The following is a 24,265-nucleotide window of genomic DNA, read 5'->3' on the forward strand; positions in this document are numbered from 1 at the left end:
ATAAACATCACAAACTGGACCTTGGTTTTATGGAACTAAAATATCTCCACACATGACTCTTTTCCGACACTCTAGCATAATGCCATTGGACAGTCAGACTGAGATTGATCGTCTGACTGAGCAACATGGCCTGCTGCTGCACATACACATTATCACCCAAGCAAAAGAAAAAGTACCATAATCCCCCAAATATAAGATGCACCTTTTTTCCCCAGTAATGAATACCACAAGTATGTGTGCGTCCTATAAAACAGGGGTTCTCAAACCTTTTGGAGTCAGGGACCTCTTTTTGAAAGTAAATTTCCCCCCATTGCAAATGTTTGCGGAAAAAAAAAGCCAAACATAACTGCCTTTTTTATTCAGCAACATATTCAATTTTACAAGTATATTTGTTACTTTTTAGAAATACTGAAGTTTAGTAAAAAATGCAAGTTGCACACCTTCTTATAAAAACTGGGTCAATTTCCCTCCAAAAGATTCCTGCCAATTATTTAGTCAAAAACAACATTAACTTTGCTGGCTTCATCACCTCATTAGCAAGCAATTGTAGACACAAAACACATTTTGACAAATTTAAAAATTATTATATTGGAAAAATTACGTGAAACTGGTTGAACTGGTTGCTTTATTGAAGTCATGAATACTTACACAATTTAATCTATAATAAAATGATTGATAACCCAATGTCCTGGCCTTCCTAGATGTTACAATGGTTTCTATCTAAGTAGAAAGCAGCACACAATGCATGCACTACCAACAGCAGCCAGAAGTGGTGCCAAAACAAAGACTAAGCCAAACAAGGCACAAATCTGTAATTGTTAAAAGATCATCTAAATCAGTTCCAAAACACCCAAATTTTATAGGCCCCGTGTAGTCAGCCCACCCCACTTTGACATCCACTGCTATAAACGGTAACTAAAAAATGTCAAATGTGATGTTTTTTCGACACCATTAAATGACAATTGATCTGCTAGTCACACAAGCCGGGTTTTGACACATAGATGTGCATTTTCATATCGGCTGTTTACTTAGCTCCAATAATTACCGTAAACGGAAAAACTAAAGAGCTGACGTCAGTTGGCTGTTAGCAGCAAGTGCCTTCTGCAGCTAACAACAGTTCATGTTACCTGAAGTTGTTACGGCATTATTTTCAATAAAAGATGCGAGCAGACTGAACCGCAATCATGCGCACAACCAAACTTGCCAGTGGGAGGCAAAGGGGGCCTACTTGATTGACGTCTTTCTTTCCATGCAAATCCTTTTCAACGTGGGCCTTTTTCTTGATGAGATTGTGACTAATCTAAGTAAATCTGGATAAATTGCACAATAACCCAGAGTCAGTATTGACAAAATGTCCCGCAATATACTGTATGTAAGTAGTGACTCTGGAAACCAATGAAACAAAAAGCATGTTTGGATATAATTTTTACTGGTAAAACATATTTTTTCCTTCTGACCTCAACAGGTATATGTTCAAGTTGTCCTCTTACTTCCCCCTGCTCCTCTCTCATTCGTGCAATATCTCCAGACATACTTGTGTTAATGCTCCCTCTTCTTCCTGTAAATGCCTCCAGCTTTCAAAATATTCTATCGCAATCAGAGACTTGATCTAAGAGCATGCCGACACAGATCACTGTACAAAGAGTGGTTAGTATATTACTCTCACAACAGGCAATAACAACATGGGGATCGTTCTGGCGTTGGTGGGGGGGTCCAGTGATGCGGTGCAGGTGGCCGAGGTTTCCCTAAGCACTTAAGCATAGAAATTCCAAGAAGGGAAAGGGTTGACAAAGTCAGCCCAGGGCAGACAATTCACAGAGGAACAGAAAATATTTTGGTCAGGTGACAGATGTGGTTCTTCTAACCGCAGGAATTTGGATTGTTGGGGGCAGGCAAAGTCTTATCATGAAGGTGTGCAGGAAACAGTCTGGCATTTGAGAGAATGGGCAGGCTTGTATGATGGCTGAGTTAATCAGTTCCACCTGGAGGTGATTAGGCTGATTGAGTGGAATATGATTGAGTGGAATGCTGGCTGGTAGGTAGGAGAGAGGGTGAATTGACTTGAAGACTTGGTTGGATTCTGATACTGTGACACCCATTCCCCACAAGGAATGACATCAGCAATCTTTTTACTCGTGTGTGATAGGTTAGTTTCAAAGAATGCACATCAGTGACAGACACTTAGGAGGTCAGGAACTAGCCTCTGGGCAAAGCACCTTGTTTAATATTGCAGGACCCCAGGTGGTAAAGGTAAAGTTGAATCGCGTGAAGAACAGTGACCAGCAGGCTTGGCGTGAGTTGAGTCTCTCTGCTGTATGGATATACTCAAGGTTCTTGTGGTCCTTCACTTTAGAAATGGAACCTTGAAGCCCTCTAGCCAGTGGCTCTACTCATTCGGAGCCAAATTGACTGCCGAAAACTTCGTGAGTACCAATGTCAATAATTTCTCCTGGCTGTAGACCACCAGCAGAAGAAGAAGGGACACAGAAAAAGGTTTTTGTCCTTTGGGGACTGCTGGTACAAAATTGCTTCAACTTCAATGTCAGAAGCATATGTGAATTGTTGTTCAGTGTCTGGAGGATAGGTGGCGATAATAAATGGTTCTTGAGTGTCTGGGATGACAACTCAGGCACCAGGGTCCACAGGAAGACGGTCTTAGCACCAGTGAGGGACTGGAGTAGAGTTGCAACCACACTGTAGTTGGGTGATGACGGCCTGTAAAAGTTTGTAAACCCAAAGAACCATTGCAGTTGCTTATGGGTCTTACTGGCCAGGTAAAGATGGCAGAGACCTTTGCATGGTCCATTTGGATTCTATGTTACAGGGATGGTTGTGGCTTGAGCAGTAGAACAGATGATACTGTAACAGAAGGATAACCTGTTCAAATCTCGCTTTGTCCAAGCCATGCCTCATTATGTTCTTGGGCAAGACACCTCACACACCTTGCCTCCAGTGGTTAGTCGGAGGGGCCGTAGGTGCAATGTGGTTGCCACGCCTCCGTCTACCTGGCCAAGGGCAGCTGTGAGTAAAAAATGTAGGTTACCACCGTTGGTATATGAATTTGTGAGTGCATTAATATTGTATTCATTGTAAAGTGTCTGACTGTTAAGAAAAATAGCATCTCCAGTTAGTCATAGTGCCCTACACCTGTTGAATGCCATCTTCCACTATCTCTTTCATAAATACATACCAAATAAGTGATGCAAAGGTCAAGCTTGCTAAATTATGAGGCTCCTTGGTGGAGCTTGAAACTGCTGTTCTTTAACAAAATGTCATTTTGACCTAGGGGATTTTTGCAAAGTCTAATGGTCCTTTTTTGTCATATCAAATAGCCTCTCAATTTTCTTAGACGTGCATTGATGTGGGAGGATTGAACATCTAGAACTGTCTAGTCTAAATAGAGAGATGTCTTGATGTTGCCTCTCCTTGATGGTAATGTAAGAAAATGGGCACATCAAGCCAAGACAAGTTTATTTGTATAGCCCTGAATCTGTCACCGTTGGGCATGGTGGCTTGAGGCGGTGTGGGACGTGGGAAAGGTGGAACCGAAAAGATGCAGGGCAGACTGGGATGAGGCTCAAATGAGGTGAGTTTAATAACAAACAAAAGCAGGGTTGGAAGGAACCAAAAAATACAAAGTACAACAAAAATGCTAAACTTAACTTACTGGGGCAACAAGGAACGGGAGGCAGCACGGGAAGGATGACACAAGGGAGCACGAGGCAAGACAGCGGGGGGAAGACGTACAATGACCCGACAAGGGACGAGGCAAAACACTGGGGCTTAAATATTAACTGAAGTAATCAGGAGACGCAAGACACCTTGGAACAATAAGGGGCGGGGAAAACTGACTGGTGGAAACACTAGGCTGGAACACACGGGTGAGAGGTGAGGCTAATTACAATGACGACACGCGGGGGAAACACAGAGAACTTATAACTGAAACCAAACAACCCTGAACCCACAACAAAAAACAGACAGACACGTGACAGAATCACCGCAAAGGGCTTCAAAGGTGAAAAAGAAGTCAATACAGAAAGCCATAAATACATACTGTATCAGCATCCCCTGAACAAAGCTACCAGAAAGGGAAGGAAAAACTCAAAAACCCCATCATGGGAAAATAAGAAACCTTCAGAAGGCTCAAATGTTGCATTAGATGCCGAGTGCTAAAACACATTGTGCCATATTAAGCAGTAAGTGTCCAGTGCAAAGATGTCTAATGGGTCCATCCTAATAAAATTACCGCAGAAGAGATCATAATTCGTGTCATAAGATCATAAGTTTGTGTCATCACTTGGTTATGTGAAACATATAAAAGTTACAAACTCTAAAAAGGAATGTGAATATTCAAACTGGAAAAGTGACTAATTCTAAATTTTTGAACTGATAATATATTCAGATCATGCTTTGTATATAAGTTATTTGTCATTTATTTATAAGGGACAGTGCATTTTGATGAACATATACATGTAAATATCACATAATTAGCCAAACAGCGACGGCACATCTGCAGTCCCTGGCAGGTCAGAACAATAATTACGATAACAAGCATAAAGAAAAGAAAACGGATCGAAGAACTTGTGAAGTGACACACCAACGACAAACAAGAAACAAATGAAAGGACACAAAATGCAAGCTTAAATTGCAAGTTGTGCTGACAGATTTGGTTTCTTTTCAGCCACTTTTTCAGGCTGAATTATAAGTTCTTAAGGTGTTACAGTCTCTTATTGAAGTTGGAATCTCATTCCAAACCTAAATACCTTTAACTGATAAAACCTCATTACTGAAGGTAGTTGAAGTGTCGTCTTTTTAATGAGGTACTGCACTCCAGTACAAACAAAAAACAAAACAAAAAAACAAGGACAGACCTTGAGCCTCTGCTGCTGCACTTTCCATCTATTTTCTTTAGCCCATATCCTGGTGCACTATTTGTTTCATCATGGTCCTCTTGAACCAAAATTACAGCTGTCATCAAGCTACAGACTGTACTGCACCCAGCTAATCAAATCTAAAATTCAGTGTCATGGTGTTTTTTTTTCATTGTTGTTTGGTTTTGTTTTTTCACACAAAGTGTCATTGGTAAGTAAGGCACCTGAATTGATAAAGGACATCCACGAGTATTCTGTAACAGTGTTCCATTCCATTGACACCTGCACACTCGAGAGGTTAGGGCTCATGTAGCTGCCATTGCTACCTGTAGTTGCTATCAGAAAACTGATTCAAATGGTCAGGATTTTCAGGCAGTTTCTGCAGACCTTGCTGATTGTCTGGTCAGGTGTGTCGCTAACCTATGCTCATGCGTGAATAATGTTAACTTTTTTTCCTTTTACAAACTCTATGATCAACACACTTGTTGCAAATAATACACATTTAAGGCTACTGTTTACACTGTTCTTCCAGCTTCTCTGGCCATACTTTCATAGAAAAAAAAAAACGTGTTAAATAATTATTTCACATTTCAATCACCTTGAGCAGTATAAATAAGCAACAGAAATGCTGTTGGTGCGGTGTGAAATGGAGGAAGTGGTAATAGTGAACTGAGTTAGACTTAAAGAAGGCCAAAGAAGAAAACGCCAAGGTGAATAAGCAAAATAAGCAAGCAGGAGAGGAGGAGGACAAGGTGAATGAAGGAGAGTAAGAAATATAATTACTTATGACATCAGAGCATGGAAATGGTGGTCCCCAGGAATTTCAGGTATATTTAATATTAATATTAATATTAATATTTAATATTTAAACCAGTCACGAAATAAAATTCAAACAAACACAACTCGTGAGTCGAACTCACAGGGAAACAAGTAAAACTCAATTTCGAGTTACGGAGGGTTAGACACGCATACAGTATGTCTTTTTGACAGTGATCTTACTCCATATATGGTCATTTACCAACCCAGACACAAACACATTAAGCACCTGCACTCATACATGCGTGCACACACACACATACGCACGCACACACACACACACTAAAAGATGATTTTATTTATTCATGACAGACCTGACATTTGAACATCTTTCTCCTGGGAGGTATTGATCTGAAAAAACCTGTCATAATTGTTTGACCAAAGCAGCAGCACAGTTTCAACGTCCGCCACCCGAAGAGAGTTCTGCACACTTTTTCAACTGAGGACCAAGGTCTCAGATTTGGAGGTGCTAATCTTCATTACAACCACTTCACACGCTGCTATGCTCACCAGTTGGAATTCATATCCTGAAGACACCAACAGCACCATACCATCCGCAAATAGCAGCGATGTAAATGCTGAGACCCCCAAACCGGACCTCCTCAACTCTTCAGCCGCGTCTAGAAATTCTGTCCATAAAGTTAATGAACAGAGTTGGTGCCAAAGAGCAGCCTTGGCGGAGTCCAACCCAAACTGGAAAATAATTCCACTTACTTTTTGCAATGTGGACCAAATGCTGACAACAGTAATGTAGGGACTGAACAGCCCATCCCAAGGGGTTCAGTACCCTGTACTCCTGAAGCACCCCATTCAGTACCATTCAGGAGACCTTACCGGGGAGGTTGAGTCGTGTGAGCTCTCAATAGTGACTATCAAATTTGCACTTGAATGTGAATACAGAGCTTGTGCTAGTGGGGCAGACTAGTCAAACTGTTACACCGCAGGTGACAAACTCCAGACTTCAAGGGCCAGTATCCTGCATATTTTTTAACCTTTTCTCTCAAAACAGACCTGATTCAAAGGATTAGGATCATTTTCAAGCTCCCGCAGAATGTTCTAATAACCTAATCACATGAATCAGGTGTGTTCGGGAGAGAAAAATGGTGCTGGACAACATGCAGGATATCGGCCCTCAAGGACAGTCAGACACTTGTGTGTTATGCTGTGACTCTCATCCGAATTAAAAAAAAAAAAAAAAAACCTTCAAAATAAAGGATCATCTGTGCTTTTGTGTTCATTGTTTATTTTAAAAAATAAGGTTGATCTTGAAGTTATTTGAATCATTGTCACCACCTTTCCAGCATGATTTGCTGTAACATAATGCTTTAACAATTTTTGCCGCATTTGACCCGAAAGATTTATTTCTGGCGTGTACACAAATATCTTGGTAGCTGGGGCAAAAGACAAATGCCTCTAGCATTTTATGGACCAAGTAGAGTGGGCCCCAGGTTTACGAGATTAAACCGTTCCAAGGTTTCCAACGCAAATTCGCTGTATGTCAGGCAATCCAAATCTATGTTAATCAGCTAATGCATGTATAAGCCCAGGTAAAAACATCAACATTGGATAAAAATATTAAAAATTGGTATCAAAATAGTAACATAAGTGCTGCTCATATATATTATACATGCATACAATTAAATAACTTCATAAATAAAACTATATAAAGGATTTATTTACCTTTGAGCGATATGGCGAGCTTGTTATGGCCATATTCCTAGTGATGGTAGCCTAGCCTAGGATAGCCTTTTTTGTATTTCTTGATTATCTCCAGCTTTGTTTCCATATAAATCATCTTCCTCCTTCCCTCTTTGACATCACTAGCAATCTTGGGACCCATGCCTAGCTAATTCAAGTTCGAATTAAGCACTAAAATGCACAAAAAAATAAAAATATTGTAATCACTCACACTAGAACAAAACTTTAGCATTCCGCCATTTTGAAACGAGTGACGCCGACCAATAGCAGATGCATTGTAGTGACATAGCGTGTATAGACGTATGAGCGTGCTATATTTGAGGTGTCGTAAGGGGAAAAAAATTCCGTAAAGTGGGGACAAAAAAATAAAATGTCACGGTCCACGTCTTAAGGCGAAAAAAAGGTAAGGCAGGGACGTCGTAAACCGGGTGTCCACTGTACTTCAATTACTGGAGGACTGGTTTTAGCCCCGGTGCTGTGACAAAAAAAATAAACATGAGACATGAGACATTTTTCCACTTGGTGATTCTTTTTTTTTTTGACAACGGTACTGTAGTTGTGCGAACTTTGATATACATGTTTCCAACATGTATATCAAAGTTGCACAAGCATCAGTACAGATGACACGCTCTCTAAATGCCAAACCAGTGAACCAGTTCCTGAATCAGTCACATGATATGGTGCTCTATGGAAGTTCCAAACGTCACTGCTTACATTTCATTATTTGCATCACCAAAACCAGATCCAAACCATGCTTTGCTTGCCGGCTGCTCTGTGAGTATCTGGTAGGTATGTCAGACGCAAATAAAAAAAGAAAAAGAGCAAAAGGAAGGTTTGTATGCCAATCATAAAGAAAAGGAAATGGAGGAGAATAAAGGGGGTTAAGGGAGGAATCCTGTTTCACATGTCACTAGTTTCACACTAATAGGTTTGAGAGTTAGGATGACTTTTTATTCTATACATTGGAATTCACCCACCAAACACAACAGAAAACGCCAACAAATACATTTTGATACCACAAGAATTTACCTTGGAGAGAACAACCTGAAAGAGCTACTGTTGTGGCTTCCTTGGGTTGCGGACTGCCCATTTTGTGTGTCATGTTGTTGCCTGTCGTTAATCCTCATCTGCGTGGATCGCTGTGCTGCAATCTATTTGACTGGAAAGAGTGTAATTGTGTTTGCGTTAAATCCAGTCGACGTCTACTATGGAGCAAGAATACAAAATTCAAATCCCAACTTGATGATCCTCCCATTATTCAGAGCAATGATGCTGCTCTGAAACTGGACCCCGGTGGATTATTTTAAGCAATACAATGATGACTCTGTGTTTGAAGAAATGGCCCTGTACACAAATCAGCGTGAAGTACTTGTGTCTGGAGCAACGTTAAATACCACACCTGAGGAATTGAAGACATTCTTTGGGAATTCTATTTACATGGGCAGTCTAGGATGTCCAAACACTCAAATGTATTGGGCCTCAAGTACTAGAGTAGAAATTGTGGCGGAATCCATGACCAGAAATCGGTTTTACAAATTGAGAAACTCCATCAAGCTCGTCAACGACCTTGATGTTTCAAATGAAGAAAAAAACAAGTGATCTCTTGTGGAGAATCAGGCCCCTCTTGAGCAAAGTAAGGCAAGGATGTCTGAGTCTGCCAAGAACAGGAAAATTGTGCATTGATGAGCAAATGGTTCATTTTACTGGTCGATGTCCAGTGCGCCAGTATGTACCGGGCAAACCAAACCCAACTGGACATGAGGTATTTGTCTTGGCTGCACCAACTGGTCTAGTTTTGGATTTTGAGGTTTCCCCTGTATTGGGTTCCGATGTCCACTGTAGAAGACACATCATAGCTTAAAAACAAAAATAAAAATGTCAAAAATTTCTTTTGCAATAATACAATTACTTCACATAGATTGGGGAATTTCAAAATAAATGTGATCGGACAACATTTTTTTTCCTGGTAGTCAGGAGGATAGAACAGAATAAGTTTCATTTTGTGTGTTTTATTTTCAGTGAAATTTACCTAGTCCAAATGCATTTTTGTGTGAATTGTGAGAAGATTCACAAAAATTTCATCGTTCACGCCAAGTTTTGTTCATGGTGTGTTGTGAGATTTTTCCATTTTAAATGAGTGCCTCGGCTCTATAAAGGTTGAGAAACTCTGAGCTACACATGAAATAATGAATAATAGGCAAGTCCAAACTCACATGTCACACATAAATAATCAAATATGCTGTCCTATAAGCACTTACAACAAATGGTAAAGTCATCAAATATACCTTCCGGCATTTTTAAACAACAATAAGAGTGAGAGACTGCAGGAAAATTGCAATGGCAAAGCCTGACTGCACAAGCAAGTAGCTGTTGAAAGAAGCAAAGCAAAACATTTGATTTTACTTTGGGTTCAGTGACTTTCAGCAAAGCATGGCTTGAAAACCTGGCCATGTAAACAGCTACGTTTCAATTATTAGTTCAATTTTACTGTAGAAAATGTAAAAGTGGAAAAAAAATGTGTGTCTAGGAAAACACAGATGACGGAACTAATGGTATGAAAACTGGGTTCCCACGGGGACCAATTTGAAAGGAGGTATATGTCTCAGTGAGTGATCTATAGACACTGTTTTGCATTGCAATGTCAGTAACATGCCTGTATTGGGCTCTTTAATTCACTCCGCGATCCTCATGATGAGAAACACTCAAGATGATGTCTGGATGGATGTTTCGCAGCTGATGGTGGGTGACAGCCACACAGTGAGAAGCACGGCCAGCCAACAAGACATTTTACTTCCTGGTTAGAAATGCCAGTACCCCAAACCTCATTCTCAATTATAAAGTAAATCACCAAATGTAATTTATATGCTTATATTAAATAGCATAAAAATGTAATGATCGAAGTCCTTTAAGACAGTGGTCCCCAACCTTTTGATCACCACGGACCGGTCAACACCTTACATTTATACTGTGTGTGTGTGTGTGTGTGTGTGTGTGTGTGTGTGAGTGTCAATGTGTGTGAGTGTCTATCTCAATATGTAATATCAACAGCGGCCAGAGGCGGCGCCACAAGTTTTCAATGTCGCAATCTCGCAGTGGCTGAGACTGTGCTTAATATTGTGCTGCTGCGCTATCGTTAGCTTAGCACAGTAACTACGGTTCAACACCTTCTCGTGATCGCGCGCGGCCATTCGGGTCGCTCCATTCGTGTCCATCGCGTTGCCCGACGTGCATTTACGCCCAGTCACGCGAACTCCATTGACTACAATACAAAACTCTCCACTTTTTCGCCTCGGTCGCGTTCGGGGCACGCGTACCATTAAACTAAATCATCTCCAAAACATTATTTTCGGTGCAGCCCCCGCGGCCCGGTACCAGTTGATCCACGGACGGGTTGGGGACTACTGCTTTAAGATATTTATTTTGAAGATCTTTTTTTTATTTATTTATTTTTTCATGTGACCTCAAAGCATTTGCTTGTACTGTATCGCCTAATGCAGGGGTAGCCAAGTCCAGCCTGCGAGAGACACTTTTCAGCCTGTTTTTGACATTTCCGTTTAGCCGACACACCTTATTCGAATCAGGGCCATTAACAGGATTCTGCAAAGCAGGTTGATGAGCTAATTATTTGTATCAGGTGTGTAGGTTGAAGGGAAACATCAAAAATAGGCTGCACTGTGGCTCTTTCTTTCTTTCTTTCTTTCTTTCTTTTCTTCTTTCCTTCATACCTTTCTTCTTTTCTTCCTTCCTTTGTGTCTTTTTCTTTCATTCTTCCCTTCCTTTCCCTCATTTTTCTTCCTTCCTTCATTGTTTTTTCCTTTCTTTACTCATCTCTCTTCTTATTTCCTTCCTTTTTTCCTTCTTTCATTCAATTCCCTCTTTCTTTATTTCTGTTTTTTCCGTTCTTTCTTCCTTCCTTCCTTGCTTCCTTCCTTCCATTCTTTCTTTCTTTCTATTTTTGAATACTATGGGCCACAAAATTAGTTCGATTTAAAAAAAAAAACAGTGCTCTTTAATGTCATTGTTTCAAACACACTTCCACGTACTGATAATTGGTAAAACCTAATTTAATTTTCATGTTAAGCAGAATTGTCAGTTAATCCCTGTTAATTGACTCAATTAAAACAACTTACAATCTAACTTAGTTACTAAGGAACAAGTCAGTAAGTAGCTTTTTTTTTCCAAGGGAAATAAAAACTTTTCAAGGTAACCGTTGCACCACTGATGGTGATTAAAAGAAAAATATATCATTGGGCAGTCGTCCTAAATCATGACTGTTCCACCCTAAATCCATCCACCTACAGAATCCTAGAGCAGAAAAATGAAGAGATGGCATGGGATAATAAATAGGACAAATGAACAAAACATTTATTTACTTCTCATTTTCAGCATGTGCAATATTTGCATTGTGGTAGCGGACACTATACTATTGGCCTGATACGCATGCCAGAGGCAACATTTGGCAGACCTCTGCCTACTTAGTTTATTACAGCTATCTCTTCACTTAGAAGAGCAATGCAGCACTCTGTAGCCTGTGGTACCGCAGTGAAGCAAGGTGGCAAGACAGGAGACTTGTTGCATGCGGTGTTTAATATTCCATTTTCTGTTTTGAGCATGAATTCTACTGATTCGGGTATTGCAGTTATGACAAAAGTGTCTCTAATCTTCAAAAGAAGAAAAGAGAAGGGGAAAACACAGCTCAGTGTAGATGCACATGTATTTGAGCAATTTCTGGCCAAGACTGTCTTTGCTGAGCTCAGTTAGGACAGGAGCAATAACTCTTCCAGTTTCCAATCTCATTATTGCATCTTAGAAATGCATTGGACGGCTGGTCATTTATTGCATTACATTTTCTTTTGAAGTTTGAAGGTGTCTTTAACCAAAATCGCACTGGGAATTGATGACCCACATCGTCTTGTTGTGCAGCCAGCAACTTGAAATACCGCAGCTCATGAACATGATTTGTGATGATGTAATCTATAGGTTTATAATTAAAAGACATTGATGCTGTTTTTCATCCCATTGATCTCCTTTCCGTGCACGAGCAATCCGTCACTTTGCTGATTCAGTGCAGTGTATAGGTTTGCTTACCTACGTGTCTGCTGAAGGCCAGACTATAATTACGAGTAAAAAGAACAGCTTTGCTTGATTTTATGCACAGCAGAAAATGTCTGATTAAAGTTTGTTGGTTAGTTGATCGCGCCTGTAAAAATACTTTTTAGTGGCAGGAAGCATACAAATAAAGTTGTAATTGAAAGGACAAATAAAAAGTCATATTGTTTATCATTTTTCTTTTGCACCATAGTATATGCATAGCATGTGCTTACATGCTTAAAAATGCAACAATCAATGGTAAATAATCATGTATGAAGTGAAATATATTATCTATCTATATAATGTTACGACCTGCAAACAGGAATTTTTTCTCATGATTTGAGACCTGTGGCTTATAGTCCAGATTCAAACAAGTGTATGTATCTGTCTGTCATTTTGTGGGAGAACAGGGAACACTAAGAACAACAACCATTCACACCTAAGGAAAATTTAATATGAAAGCAGGAAGTCCGGAGCCAGCTGGATTCGAACTCGCGTCCCTAAACTGTGAGGTGGGCGTGCTAACCAGTGCTCCACCGAGCTGCGCTTGGATCACTTCTATTCCAACAATATGTTTCAGAGAATGATCTCTCCGCAGATGCCCTCGTACAGGAATATACTGGACCAGAAATTCAACTGAGGAACATTTGTGTTCTTCTTCTGTTGCATGTCAAGCCCTTGAGTACTAAACAATGAAAAATGAAAGTGAAACTAGGCCGCATTATTTTTGTCATATACAATGCACAATACAACTGCCTACAGTACGGAAACCTGACACACATCTCCACTGCTCTGGTTATTGCTGGTTCCTGTTCCATTCTCTTCCTTCTCTCCCAATGAGACCACGCATGTTTCCTCTTCCTTCATCAAAATCAGCACCCCTTGGGACTGGCATGTTCAGGGCTTGTTATGCAGCTGTTTGTTGGTCGCACAACAACAAGAAACTGTCCAACGTGGCATAAACACATTTTGCAGCTTGCAGAGTTACAATTTTTGTCAGACATATTACGTCTCTGTAGCTTCTTGGTGTGGTTTCATTTTGGTGGTGCGCTGTTGTGCATGCAGGATACTGTACTTATGTTTTGTTTAAAGGTGCCTGTGTTTTTTGGAAATTATATAGGAATTAAGGCCGATTAAAAATGTCATTGGGCCATGTCGAACAGGAATGGACCAGCCTTTCGGGGCTTGTCCTGAATTTTCACCATTTAACTGCTCTTGTAGAATGAGCACCAGCTGGAGCAACTTTGTCAGGAACCATAGATCATAAATTTCCTTTGTCACAATATCCTGTTAGTCCACATGGCAGGATTTGAAAATAAAAGGCAAGGAAATGAAAAAAAAAACAACAACCTAGCAGAACCTCAAATAACGGGACTTGTTTATTGTACCACCCAGATTAATGTGAGGAGAAAACTTTCTTTTTGCTATGTTTCAAGCAAGTATTTTAGTTGAAGAGTTGGTCATTCAAATACTTTTAATTTTACACCATAATTTCCTAAATACTTGACACACCTGTATATACGACACACCCTTAAGTATTTTGGTATTTTCGATGTTACCATGTTCAAGATGCACCTACACATAGGCAACAAAGTTAAAACAATCGCAAAACAAAATAAATATAATCTTTTATAAACTTCATATTTTATTGTGTTCATATCTCTAAGTTGTATATTTGTTGTGAGTTATGGCGTGTGTTTCACATTCCCATATTGTAAGCGGTCAGTGAATGTCTCACCAGTGTAAAGTTGAATGTGTTGTTTTTCCTTTTCCTCGTGATGTGGTCGGAGTTCATTTTACCATAAATATCCGAAGTTGAGTAGCACCTGTGTTTATGATTGTATGTATACGCCAAGAGCCCGAAGTTAGTAAACTAGTCAAATTGAATACGTTTCCATGTTCTCTAACCAGTGCACTATTAATTGAATCAGCTGGAAACATCATAACTTTTACATGATCCTCTCTAGTTTAGTAATATTCCTGGATGTGAACAAGGATGGACTTCGGCGGTGGTTCAGTCTGCTCATTTCTTTTATTGATAATAATGTCGTAATAACCTCAGCTAACACGAGTTTCTGTTCACTGCAACAGGCACTTAATGCTAACAGCCAACTGACGTCCCCCTCTAGCTCATCTCGTTGTAAGAATACGGCTGATATAAAAATGCACGTGTGCATCAAAACTCCGTTTATGTGGCTGACAGGTCGATCTGGTGTCAAATAAGAAAAAAAAAAATCTAATTTTTAAGTTACTATTTATCGGACGCACCCATACTTTTGGCCTTCATTTTTGGGGAAAAAAGTGCATATTTTATTTGGGGAATTACGGTAACTCATTTTTTACTTCATATCCAATGAAGGGTGACACAGTGGCGGACTGGTTTGCAGTTCTGTCTTACAGCTGAGAGTTTGTGGGGTGTCTTCGGGCTCCAGCTTTCCCATGTGGAGTTTTTATGTTGTACCCACGCTTTCATAGCTTTTCTCCTTATACTCTAGATTGCATCCACATTCAAAAAACAGGCATGGTAGGTATATTGGACATTTTAAATTGTCCTTAGGTCTGTTTGTGAATATGTATGTTTGTTTGTCTTTTAATGACCTGTGATTGGCTGGCAACTTTTTCCGGTACCCTGCCTACTGTCCGAAAACAGCTGGGATAGGCTATATGATAACAATACGGGGCTAAGATGATGGATGGATGGATGGATGGATGGATGGATGGATGGATGGATGGATGGATGGATGGATGGATGGATGGATGGATGGATGGATCGACGGACGGATGGATGGATGGATGGATGGATGGATGGATGGATGGATGGATGGATGGACGGACGGACAGAAAGCTCTGCTTCTCCTGCCTACTCTCCGAATTTCTCTCCGATCTGTTTGTTTTTTTAATTGAAGAACCACTTGTCTGTTCTTCCCTTTACTTGCAGTTTCTCTTGCTGACTTGCATTTTCTCTCAGACAGACATGCACTTAGGTTATTAGTATTATCTGACTCATGTTTTTGTAGGGTTTTTTGGTGACATTCTACTGCTATGCATGTATATTCAAAACACTTGATTGCTTTTTATAAAGTGTTCTTTTCTGGTAAATTAGCTGCCCTTTTAGTAGTGCGTTAGATAAGAGCTGTGTGACGACACATCAACGTTAGTTGACTTTTGGGTCTAAATCAGTGGTTCTCAAAGTAATGCGTCTATGGCCTGATTGCAGGGGTCCATGAAATAATTTGGATGTTTTGGAACTGATTTAGTTTATCTTTTAACAGTTACAAATATAGGCCTTGTTTGGCTTAGTCTTTGATTTCTGGTGACAGATCAGTCTCGTACCATGATAGACATAATTATTTTGTCTGACATTTTCTGACAGTACCTAGTGAAGAAGGGCATTGCTGTGTCTTAAATTTGCATTCATACTGCTCCAGTGGCTTCACATGTTGAGATAATTTCATGGCAAATAAAAGGTCTAGGACCGCAACAATTCCTTTGACACTTGTGGGGCCAATGATTTTCAATTTTAAATGTAATACGCTTGTTGTGTCTTCCAATTATTCGCTTATGATATGATGCCTTAAACTGATTACCATAATTATATTTACTACACACAGTAAGCATTGAAAATATGATTTACATGGTCATTTGGAAAGGGGCTATTATTTTGCTTTTACAAACACAATTTCTCATCCAAACTCACGTACATACATTTTACGGCAGGTGCAAACAAAACTGGGACTGTGAAAAAACAAAAACGAGTGTCTCTTCAAGGTCTGATGAAATATGTTTATCCTTATCCTTAGGGTTATTTTCCTGTTGGAGGAGCCATGGCGAGTGAACAAATACAACAGAAATGTAAAATGATGAGCCACAAAGCTTGTAGGCTGTCCTTGGGAGAAGTTATACATACTGTACAGATGTGACATGCTATGGGGTAGTCGGATGGATTGTCACCCCCCCCAAAACCTCACATCCACATGTTCTTAGAGCATTGCAGCCAAGAGGAAGCAAATAATGAGAACCTACTGCTAGAAATTCAAATCAAAATGCATTAGAATTTACATTGTGAATTTCGTTTAGTATATTTAATGCTTACGCCTGCAGAGAAGGCCTTAAAAGTCAACCACTGTAGTATTCCATGAAATGTGAAAAAGGAATGCAGAAATAAAGGCGGGTAGAAACTGTTAAAGATGACAAAGACAAAAGAGAAATCATGAAAACAGATACAGTAGACAGTTGTAGAGGGAAGAAGGTAGAGCAAGGAGATTTAGGTCATGATGTGTGAATGGCAGGAGCTAGGGAGCAGGATGATAGGGAGAATGGAGAAGGACAAATGAGAGAAGCAAAAAGCTTCTCTACTGTGATATGTCTCATACAGGTTTAATAACTGGGAGTAGAGTAACAGGATTAGGATTAGGAAGGATTTTATACTCACCATGGCCCATTTGTAGTACACAATGAAATTACCAAGATCAAATTTGATACTGCATGATTTAGAATACAGTATAATACATACAGAACTTTGTAATTTCCCTTTTAATATTTTTAATTAGGGTTGTAAGAATTCAGCATTCTTACAAACATGAAAGAGTCCCTCTGTGACAGTGACGATCAAGTCTCAAAATTGTGTGGTAAGTATCCATCCATCCGTTTTCGATAACTTGGCTATATTCAAGGGCTGTTACCCAGTTATAGAAGATTTACAGCTGTGGAAAAAACACAGAAAAAAAAAAAAAAACGCCAGAAAAAAACGCGACCCGTGTACCTCACAAATGTGAGGCAGGCTTCAAAGTACTCCAAGAAATAATTTGGGTTATTCATAAAAAAATATCGTAGTGTTAATTTCATTTTATTTTATATTAAATTGTGAAAGTATTCATGACTCTTCAATAAAGCAAACATTTCAACCAGTTTCATTTATTTTAAATATGTCATACATTTTAACTGTAAAAATGTGTTTAGTTTATAATACTGTTTGGACTAAATAATTGGCAGCAACCTATTTGGGGGAAATTGACCCAGGTTGTTATAAGGAAGTGTGTAATTTGCATTTTTTCCCCCCAAACTTCAGAACAGCTGAAAAGTAACAAATATTCTTCTTGTCATATTGAAGCTGTCGATGAATAAAATGGGTCCTTATGTTTGGCTTCAATTATTTTTCTTGTTTTGTTTCTGAAACAAAACTAAAGTTTGGAAAATTTGGTTTCTAAAAGGTGTCCCCGACTTCAAAAAGTTTGAGAACCCCTGCTTTAGGATACTATTCACACCTGCAAAAGGCATGTTAAAAAAAAAAAAAAGTTGATACATTTTATTGCTATAAGACCACCCAAGTTTCAAAGAAAACCCTAAAATATGTTCTGGTCGCGATTCCTTTTTAATATTCTTTAGCCCTGCTAATTGGTGTGTGTTTGTGTGTGAAACAGAGAAAGTTTGTGTAACCAGGACAGCTCCAGATAGCAGTGTTAAATTAGACCATTGTTAATAAGCTGTGGGACTCGATGTGCTCTCTTTGGATTAGACGAAGACTTCATCCGTCTGTCTTCATCGTTGACCTAACACATGCTCACATCCCACACATGCACACAAACACACACAAACCATTTGTGCACACAAGTGAAGTAAATAATATAGATATATAGATATATATATATATATATATATATATATATATATATATATATATATATATATATATATATATATATATATATATATATATATATAACACAATAAACTATTTGAATTGAACACGTTTACAGAGGCTAACATTATCAAACATGGTACCTGTACATTTCCTTGTCTGATTATATTTGCAAATTAAGATTAAGAATACATTATTTTTGGATGTCACAGCCTACCAGTCCATCCAACTCATTCTACCTCACCTACTTGTCTAAACACATGATAAAGATTTTAATAAGTGAACACAGACTGAACACAGGTTTACCTCAAAATAAAAACAAAAGGAAATAAGTACTTACTCAAAGAGATTATCAGAGAAACTGCATTGATAACGCACATAACTTGCAGACAATGAGGAGCAAACAGCAGAGTGACAGATAACAGATAACAATATGACATCATCATTCCGCTCTGGCTGCACTTAAATATTGAGTTCATGTCTGATGGCCCACAGGTGTGCAGCTGGTGACTCCACCCTGCCCAGGCAAGGAAACTGCGTTCTGTAAAACACTTAAGACCACAAGGCGGAGACCCAGAGCAGGCACATAACAATTCCATTCAACCAGTCTAATTGCCACCAGGTGCAACCAATTACCTACTCAGTATAGAAGGCTGCCTCTTCCTGCTAGTCCCCACCAGATCATCATGCTGTTTTCTCAAGCTGTTTTCTCTCCTGTTCTGCCCGCCCGTATTTTGACCTTGCTTGTACCTGACTACCCTAACACCGATCCACTTTGCCAGCCTGACTACAATTCTGCCTGCCTCTGACCAGACACTCTGTCCCGGCTTGGGTTCATCTGTCTGTCTCCTGAGCCTCCATGTGAAAGCCAGCCGCTGTTGTCTCACCGGCTCCATTTGCAATCTGTAATGCATCACAAGAAAGGAGCTGGTGGGGGAGTTGCCTCTTGAATGCATGCATCTGCCAAAGCCATCTCCGGCTCAAGCCTTGAATTGACACCTCCTGGTGGTGATCACACAATCAGACCGTCCTTGTCATAATGCACGTATCAGGCAACCCCAGAAAATCACCAAGTTCTGCGCCCTCGATCATTCAGACATAACCCTAAATTTTGGTCTCCCCTGGCTGCATCGCCACAGTCCCCACATTAAGTGGGAAACGGGAGCCATTCTTGTCTGGGGATTGGCTTGCCATCTTACCTGCAGACAGCCATCTCTTGTACAGCCCAGCACGGTTACGCCAGCCCAGGCAGATCTTTCAGGGGTCCCGCTTTAGAACCATGACCTCGACTTGGTTTTCAACGAGGTCCAAGCAACATCCTTGCCAAGAAGTAGTTGCAGCATTTCCTAGGGTTTGCAAATTCATCCGAAATTCCAACGCGATGGCAGCCCCACTCATCAACTCATAGGTTCCTTTCCATTGGACTCCTGAGTTAGAGAAGGTTTTCCAAACCCTCAAGAACCAATTCTCCAGATGCTGAACCCTGACGAAGGGTTCATTGTAGAGGTTGACGCTTTGAATGTCGGAAATCGTGAATTTCTGGCTGTGAAGATTACATTGGAAGAGTGGGACCAATGGTTGGAGGGAACCAAGGTCCCTTTTCTTGTGTGGGCGGACCATCAGAACTTGGATTATATTCGTTCTGCCAAAAGGCTGAATTCCCAACTAGCCTGCTTGCCTCTGTTCTTCTCCAGGTTCAATGTCACCCTCTCCTATTGACCGGATTTCTGCAAAGGCAAACCAGATATTCTCCCCTGGTAATGTTTTATGGAGGACAACTCCAGGACAACCAGTAGACTCAGGCCTATCCTGCCCTCAACCTGTGTCATCACCACAATGACCTAGAAGGTGGAGGATAGAGTGAGGTCAGACACCGGAGGGCTACGCAAACCCAGCACCTGTCCTCCTAAGTGTTTTTTTGTAACAGATCCCCTTTGTTCTGAGGTCTTGCAGTGGGCCCACACTTCAAAACTGTCTTAGAATCCCGGGATTCAACCAACCATAGATCTCTTTTTCCGTTTCTGGTGGCCCTCCATAGACACTCACTCACTCACTCACTCATCATTTTTGTAAAACAAGAAACATGGATCTACCTCAGCTGCTAGGAGGAAATCATCAATCATATACAGTACATACTCATACATATGCACGCACAAGAGAAGAATCATCCTTCGGTAGCACATGAAAATGACTAGGGAGAGAGCGAGAGAGCGTGGGGGGGATAGAGCGCAAAATGGGGGGAATGAACTGTAAGGTGCAGGGGGTTGCTGCAGCAAGAATGGTATTTTAATCACTCACACCCAAGCTTGGTACAGATAAAAGCTTCCTTGAATGAATGAAAATCAACAATGGAATGCTGTACTGCAGTTGCGTTTACTGCATATTGAGTGGTTAATCAATGATAGAGAAATACAGTATATTTAATGCTCTTGCAAAATTCTCCTCAATTCTTTCTCTTTATCTGACACTCATCATCATCATCATCATGTACTGTACCTGTATTATCTTCTTATTCATCATCTCTAGCTTGCTGGTTGTGATTTAATCAATGGGTTTGCACCAGTGAGGCCATTTGCACTAACATCATTACTCCACCATCCACTGTGTTATAGATACCCCCTAACGGCAGCTTTCTTGCATAACAGCTTCAGATGGTGCAATGGCTCAGAAATGCAAACCTTGTCTTTCACAATGAATAAAATGTTGAACTCCTGAATGCAGTGTTTAGGTTGGAAAGAGACAAACGTGACAGTATTCTTCAGTAATTTATTGTAAGATTATTAGATGATGGTGGTTTTGAACTAGAAAAATAATCACCCTTCCTCTTTTTCCCTTTTCTCTGCAGTATGTGGCATTTGGTTCCCTTTTCTTCATCCTTCTCTCCATCTCTACGTTCTGCCTGGAGACCCATGAAGCCTTCTACACCATATACAACCTGACTGAGAACGTCACAGTTAGCAATGTGACACATGAGGAGGTACTTGATGTTTTATTTAACTTGAAGAATTTTAATGCATTCATTCAGTTTAGTGATTGCGCTGTTCAAATTTCAGAAAAGTGGTGTCTATTGAGAATGATTTTGAAATCTACAGATTAAATTTAAAAATACATACATTACAAATAAACACCCACTTTTGACTAGTACAGGGGTCGGAAAAGTTTAACATTCAAAGAGCCCTTTTTGACCCTGTATCCACGGATAAGACAACACTGGGAGCCACAAACACTTTATTACATCTTAAATGAAATGGTAATGGGGCAAGTGGGAGGGTGGAAGCAGTGGAAGTGGACAGAATCAGTTGGGCGTTAGCAGCCAGAGGAGTTGTTCACACCAGCTTTTAGTCACCAAAGTTGGACCATATTGTTTTCATTAACAAAAGCAAGCAGACTGAACCAACGTCAGAATCCATCCATGCTCACAAACAGGTGCAATAGGAAGAGATTTATTCTGTGTTAAGAATTCTTCAAGCACTCCAGTTTGTATTGCTTACTTACCTGTGTTATCTTATTTTGAAATATCGGCTTTTAATCTGGAAAACTGCACTACATTTCCTGTTTACGTTCTGCGTTCGTCATTTAGCTCTTTGCTGTGTTCATGTTAGCAAAGTTTTTTACTCGCTTGGTTTCAAGAAAAGAACTAGCAAACTGACCCAACGTTTGAGTCCATCCTTGCTCAAATGCAGGGGCATTAAGATTACATTTATTTGAAGAATTATGTTAAGAATTTTTCAAGCGCTTTAGTTTGTAACGTTCAGTCACTGTATATCTTACTCTGAAAATGGGTGCTTTTAATCTGGAAGTCTGCGCTACATTTCTATTCCCTGTTTTTACCTTCCCACAACTGATTGCTTTACTCGGTTCATGTTTCGAGTCCCGTCACACAAAACACGTCCTATAGATGTCGCCCTATCACCCAATCACGCAAATGGCATTGAGTGCAATTCAAATGTGGCGCTTGTTTCGCCGTCCACGTAGTTGTTCTGAATCAAGCATGATTTATTTTCTCAAACCACCGATAGCCACAACATAAGTATGAAAAAACCGCACGCGGCTCTGGAGCCACAGGTTGCCGACCCCTGCGCTAGTTGGTCAGTAAAATGTACTTTCATTAAATCAATGAAATAAGATGACATCGTCAGAAGCGACATGAAATAGACAGTTACTTAAAATAGAGTAATTAATGCATTACCAATGTATTTTTACTTTTCAGCACACTCCAGTTATTGCATGTGTTTCACAGATTTAATTCGAGCAGGGTTTAAATACAGTTATTCAAAAAGAATGTGAATCGTTGGAAATGTCATATATCAATCTATATTTTTGTAATTTTTATAACATATTTTTGCTGGTAGGTTTGCTGCAGCGTTGTAAAACATGATAGAACGGATTAACTATTTTGTTTATACAGTATTATTATTTGTGTTGCTTCCACTCTACAGACAGTGTTTGAAGTGGTCACAGATGGATGGCTGACATATGTTGAGGGTGTCTGCGTCATTTGGTTCACAATTGAGGTGCTGCTGCGTGTTATCTTCTGCCCTGACAAAACAGAGTTCTTTCGCAGTGCCCTGAACATCATTGACATTGTGGCCATTGTGCCCTTTTACCTTGAAGTGGCGCTTAGTGGCCTTTCTTCCAAAACAGCCAAAGATGTGCTCAGCTTCCTGCGTGTGGTGCGCTTTGTTCGAATTCTGCGCATATTCAAGCTCACTCGCCACTTTGTTGGTTTGCGGGTCCTGGGTCACACTCTGAGGGCAAGCACCAACGAGTTCCTTCTGCTCATCATTTTCCTGGCACTGGGGGTCCTCATCTTTGCAACCATGATTTACTATGCCGAACGTGTAGGTGCTGACCCGGAAGATCCAACTGCTGGCGCCCACACAGACTTTAAGAATATTCCCATTGGTTTTTGGTGGGCAGTGGTGACCATGACAACACTAGGCTATGGGGACATGTTTCCGAAGACATGGTCAGGAATGTTGGTGGGCGCCCTCTGTGCCTTGGCCGGTGTGCTAACCATCGCTATGCCTGTTCCAGTCATCGTCAACAACTTTGGTATGTACTACTCCCTGGCCATGGCTAAGCAGAAGCTTCCCAAGAAGAGGAACAAGCATATACCCCGTGCACCGCAGCCAGGCAGTCCCAACTACTGCAAACCGGATGCCCTCGCTATGGCAACCGCCTCACCACACAGGCTAATGGGCAATGTTCTGGGGCCTGGCATGGTGGGATCTGGCAGCATGATGGGTCCTGGCGATTGTCCATTGGCACAGGAGGAGATCATTGAAATCAACAGGGCAGGTATGTCATCTACAGGAAACTATGTCTGTTGTCTTTGTTACAGTGACTGTGCTTACCGCTCATATAGACACACAGCCCATTGAAACATAACAACTAAAGTGGCTTTCTGCAGAGCCCCGAGCTTTAAGCAATCCTAATTTTGATCAGCACCAACACGATGGTTCACTTTTATAGGTAGTGGATTTGGACAGCATATTGACATTGCAACACTGAATAGTCAATGAAAGTCTCATGTTTTTACCACGTGTTTTCTCCCCAAGACTTCACTCAGTTCACTTTGTTTTAGGGCTGCACGATTAATCGAACATTAATCGTGATCCCGATATTGGTTGGCAAAATTAATTAAGATGAAAATCCGCGATATTGCCATTTAAAATGTCGCTTTCCAGTCCATGTCAAATCAAGCACTTTCAGTCATCCTACCACCAGAGGGCAAATGCAAGGTTAAGACATCTTTAAGCTTAAGAAATAGCAAGCTTGCAAATCCTGCAAGAATGTCCGCAGCTTGGTTTATGCTTGATGCACCCCATCTGGAGTTCGACACGGCTCCATGGGTCAAAATGATGGCTTTTCGGTAACCACGCCACTTCGGTGTCCGCGCTGGGCAGATTTTCCGCAACGCCTACCTTCTGGAATTACGGGGTAGAAAACATGTGGGACAGACTTTTGCTTATAGGAATTCGCCGGCGAATACCGTAAACAACTCCTGGCGAGCACGCACATAGAGGTGATGAGTCTGATTAAAAAATCTACTAGTGTTGTTTGCATGCTGTAGACTCCATTGAAATTATTGGCTGACTGCAGTGGAAAAACCGGGTATAAAGTACTGCGTAATGCGTGCCGGCGAGAT

At 40.5% G+C, this 24,265-nt stretch overlaps 1 protein-coding gene across 3 annotated transcripts in view; it reads left to right on the plus strand.

The window, feature by feature from the left end:
- Positions 1-24,265, plus strand: part of LOC148410204 (voltage-gated potassium channel KCNC1-like) — a 50,251-nt gene that overhangs the window by 11,151 nt on the left and 14,835 nt on the right. For all 3 annotated transcript variants that reach the window (XM_088436926.1, XM_088436925.1, XM_088436924.1), the window contains exons 2-3: positions 20,960-21,091; positions 22,554-23,415. In XM_088436926.1, the coding sequence (XP_088293052.1) occupies positions 20,960-21,091; positions 22,554-23,415 (994 nt within the window). The remainder of the gene's footprint in view (positions 1-20,959; positions 21,092-22,553; positions 23,416-24,265) is intronic.

Source organism: Hippichthys cyanospilos, chromosome 16, assembly GCF_059441005.1.
Source record: "Hippichthys cyanospilos isolate Australia breed blue-spotted pipefish chromosome 16, RoL_Hcya_1.0, whole genome shotgun sequence".
NCBI classification, from domain to species: Eukaryota; Metazoa; Chordata; class Actinopteri; order Syngnathiformes; family Syngnathidae; genus Hippichthys; species Hippichthys cyanospilos.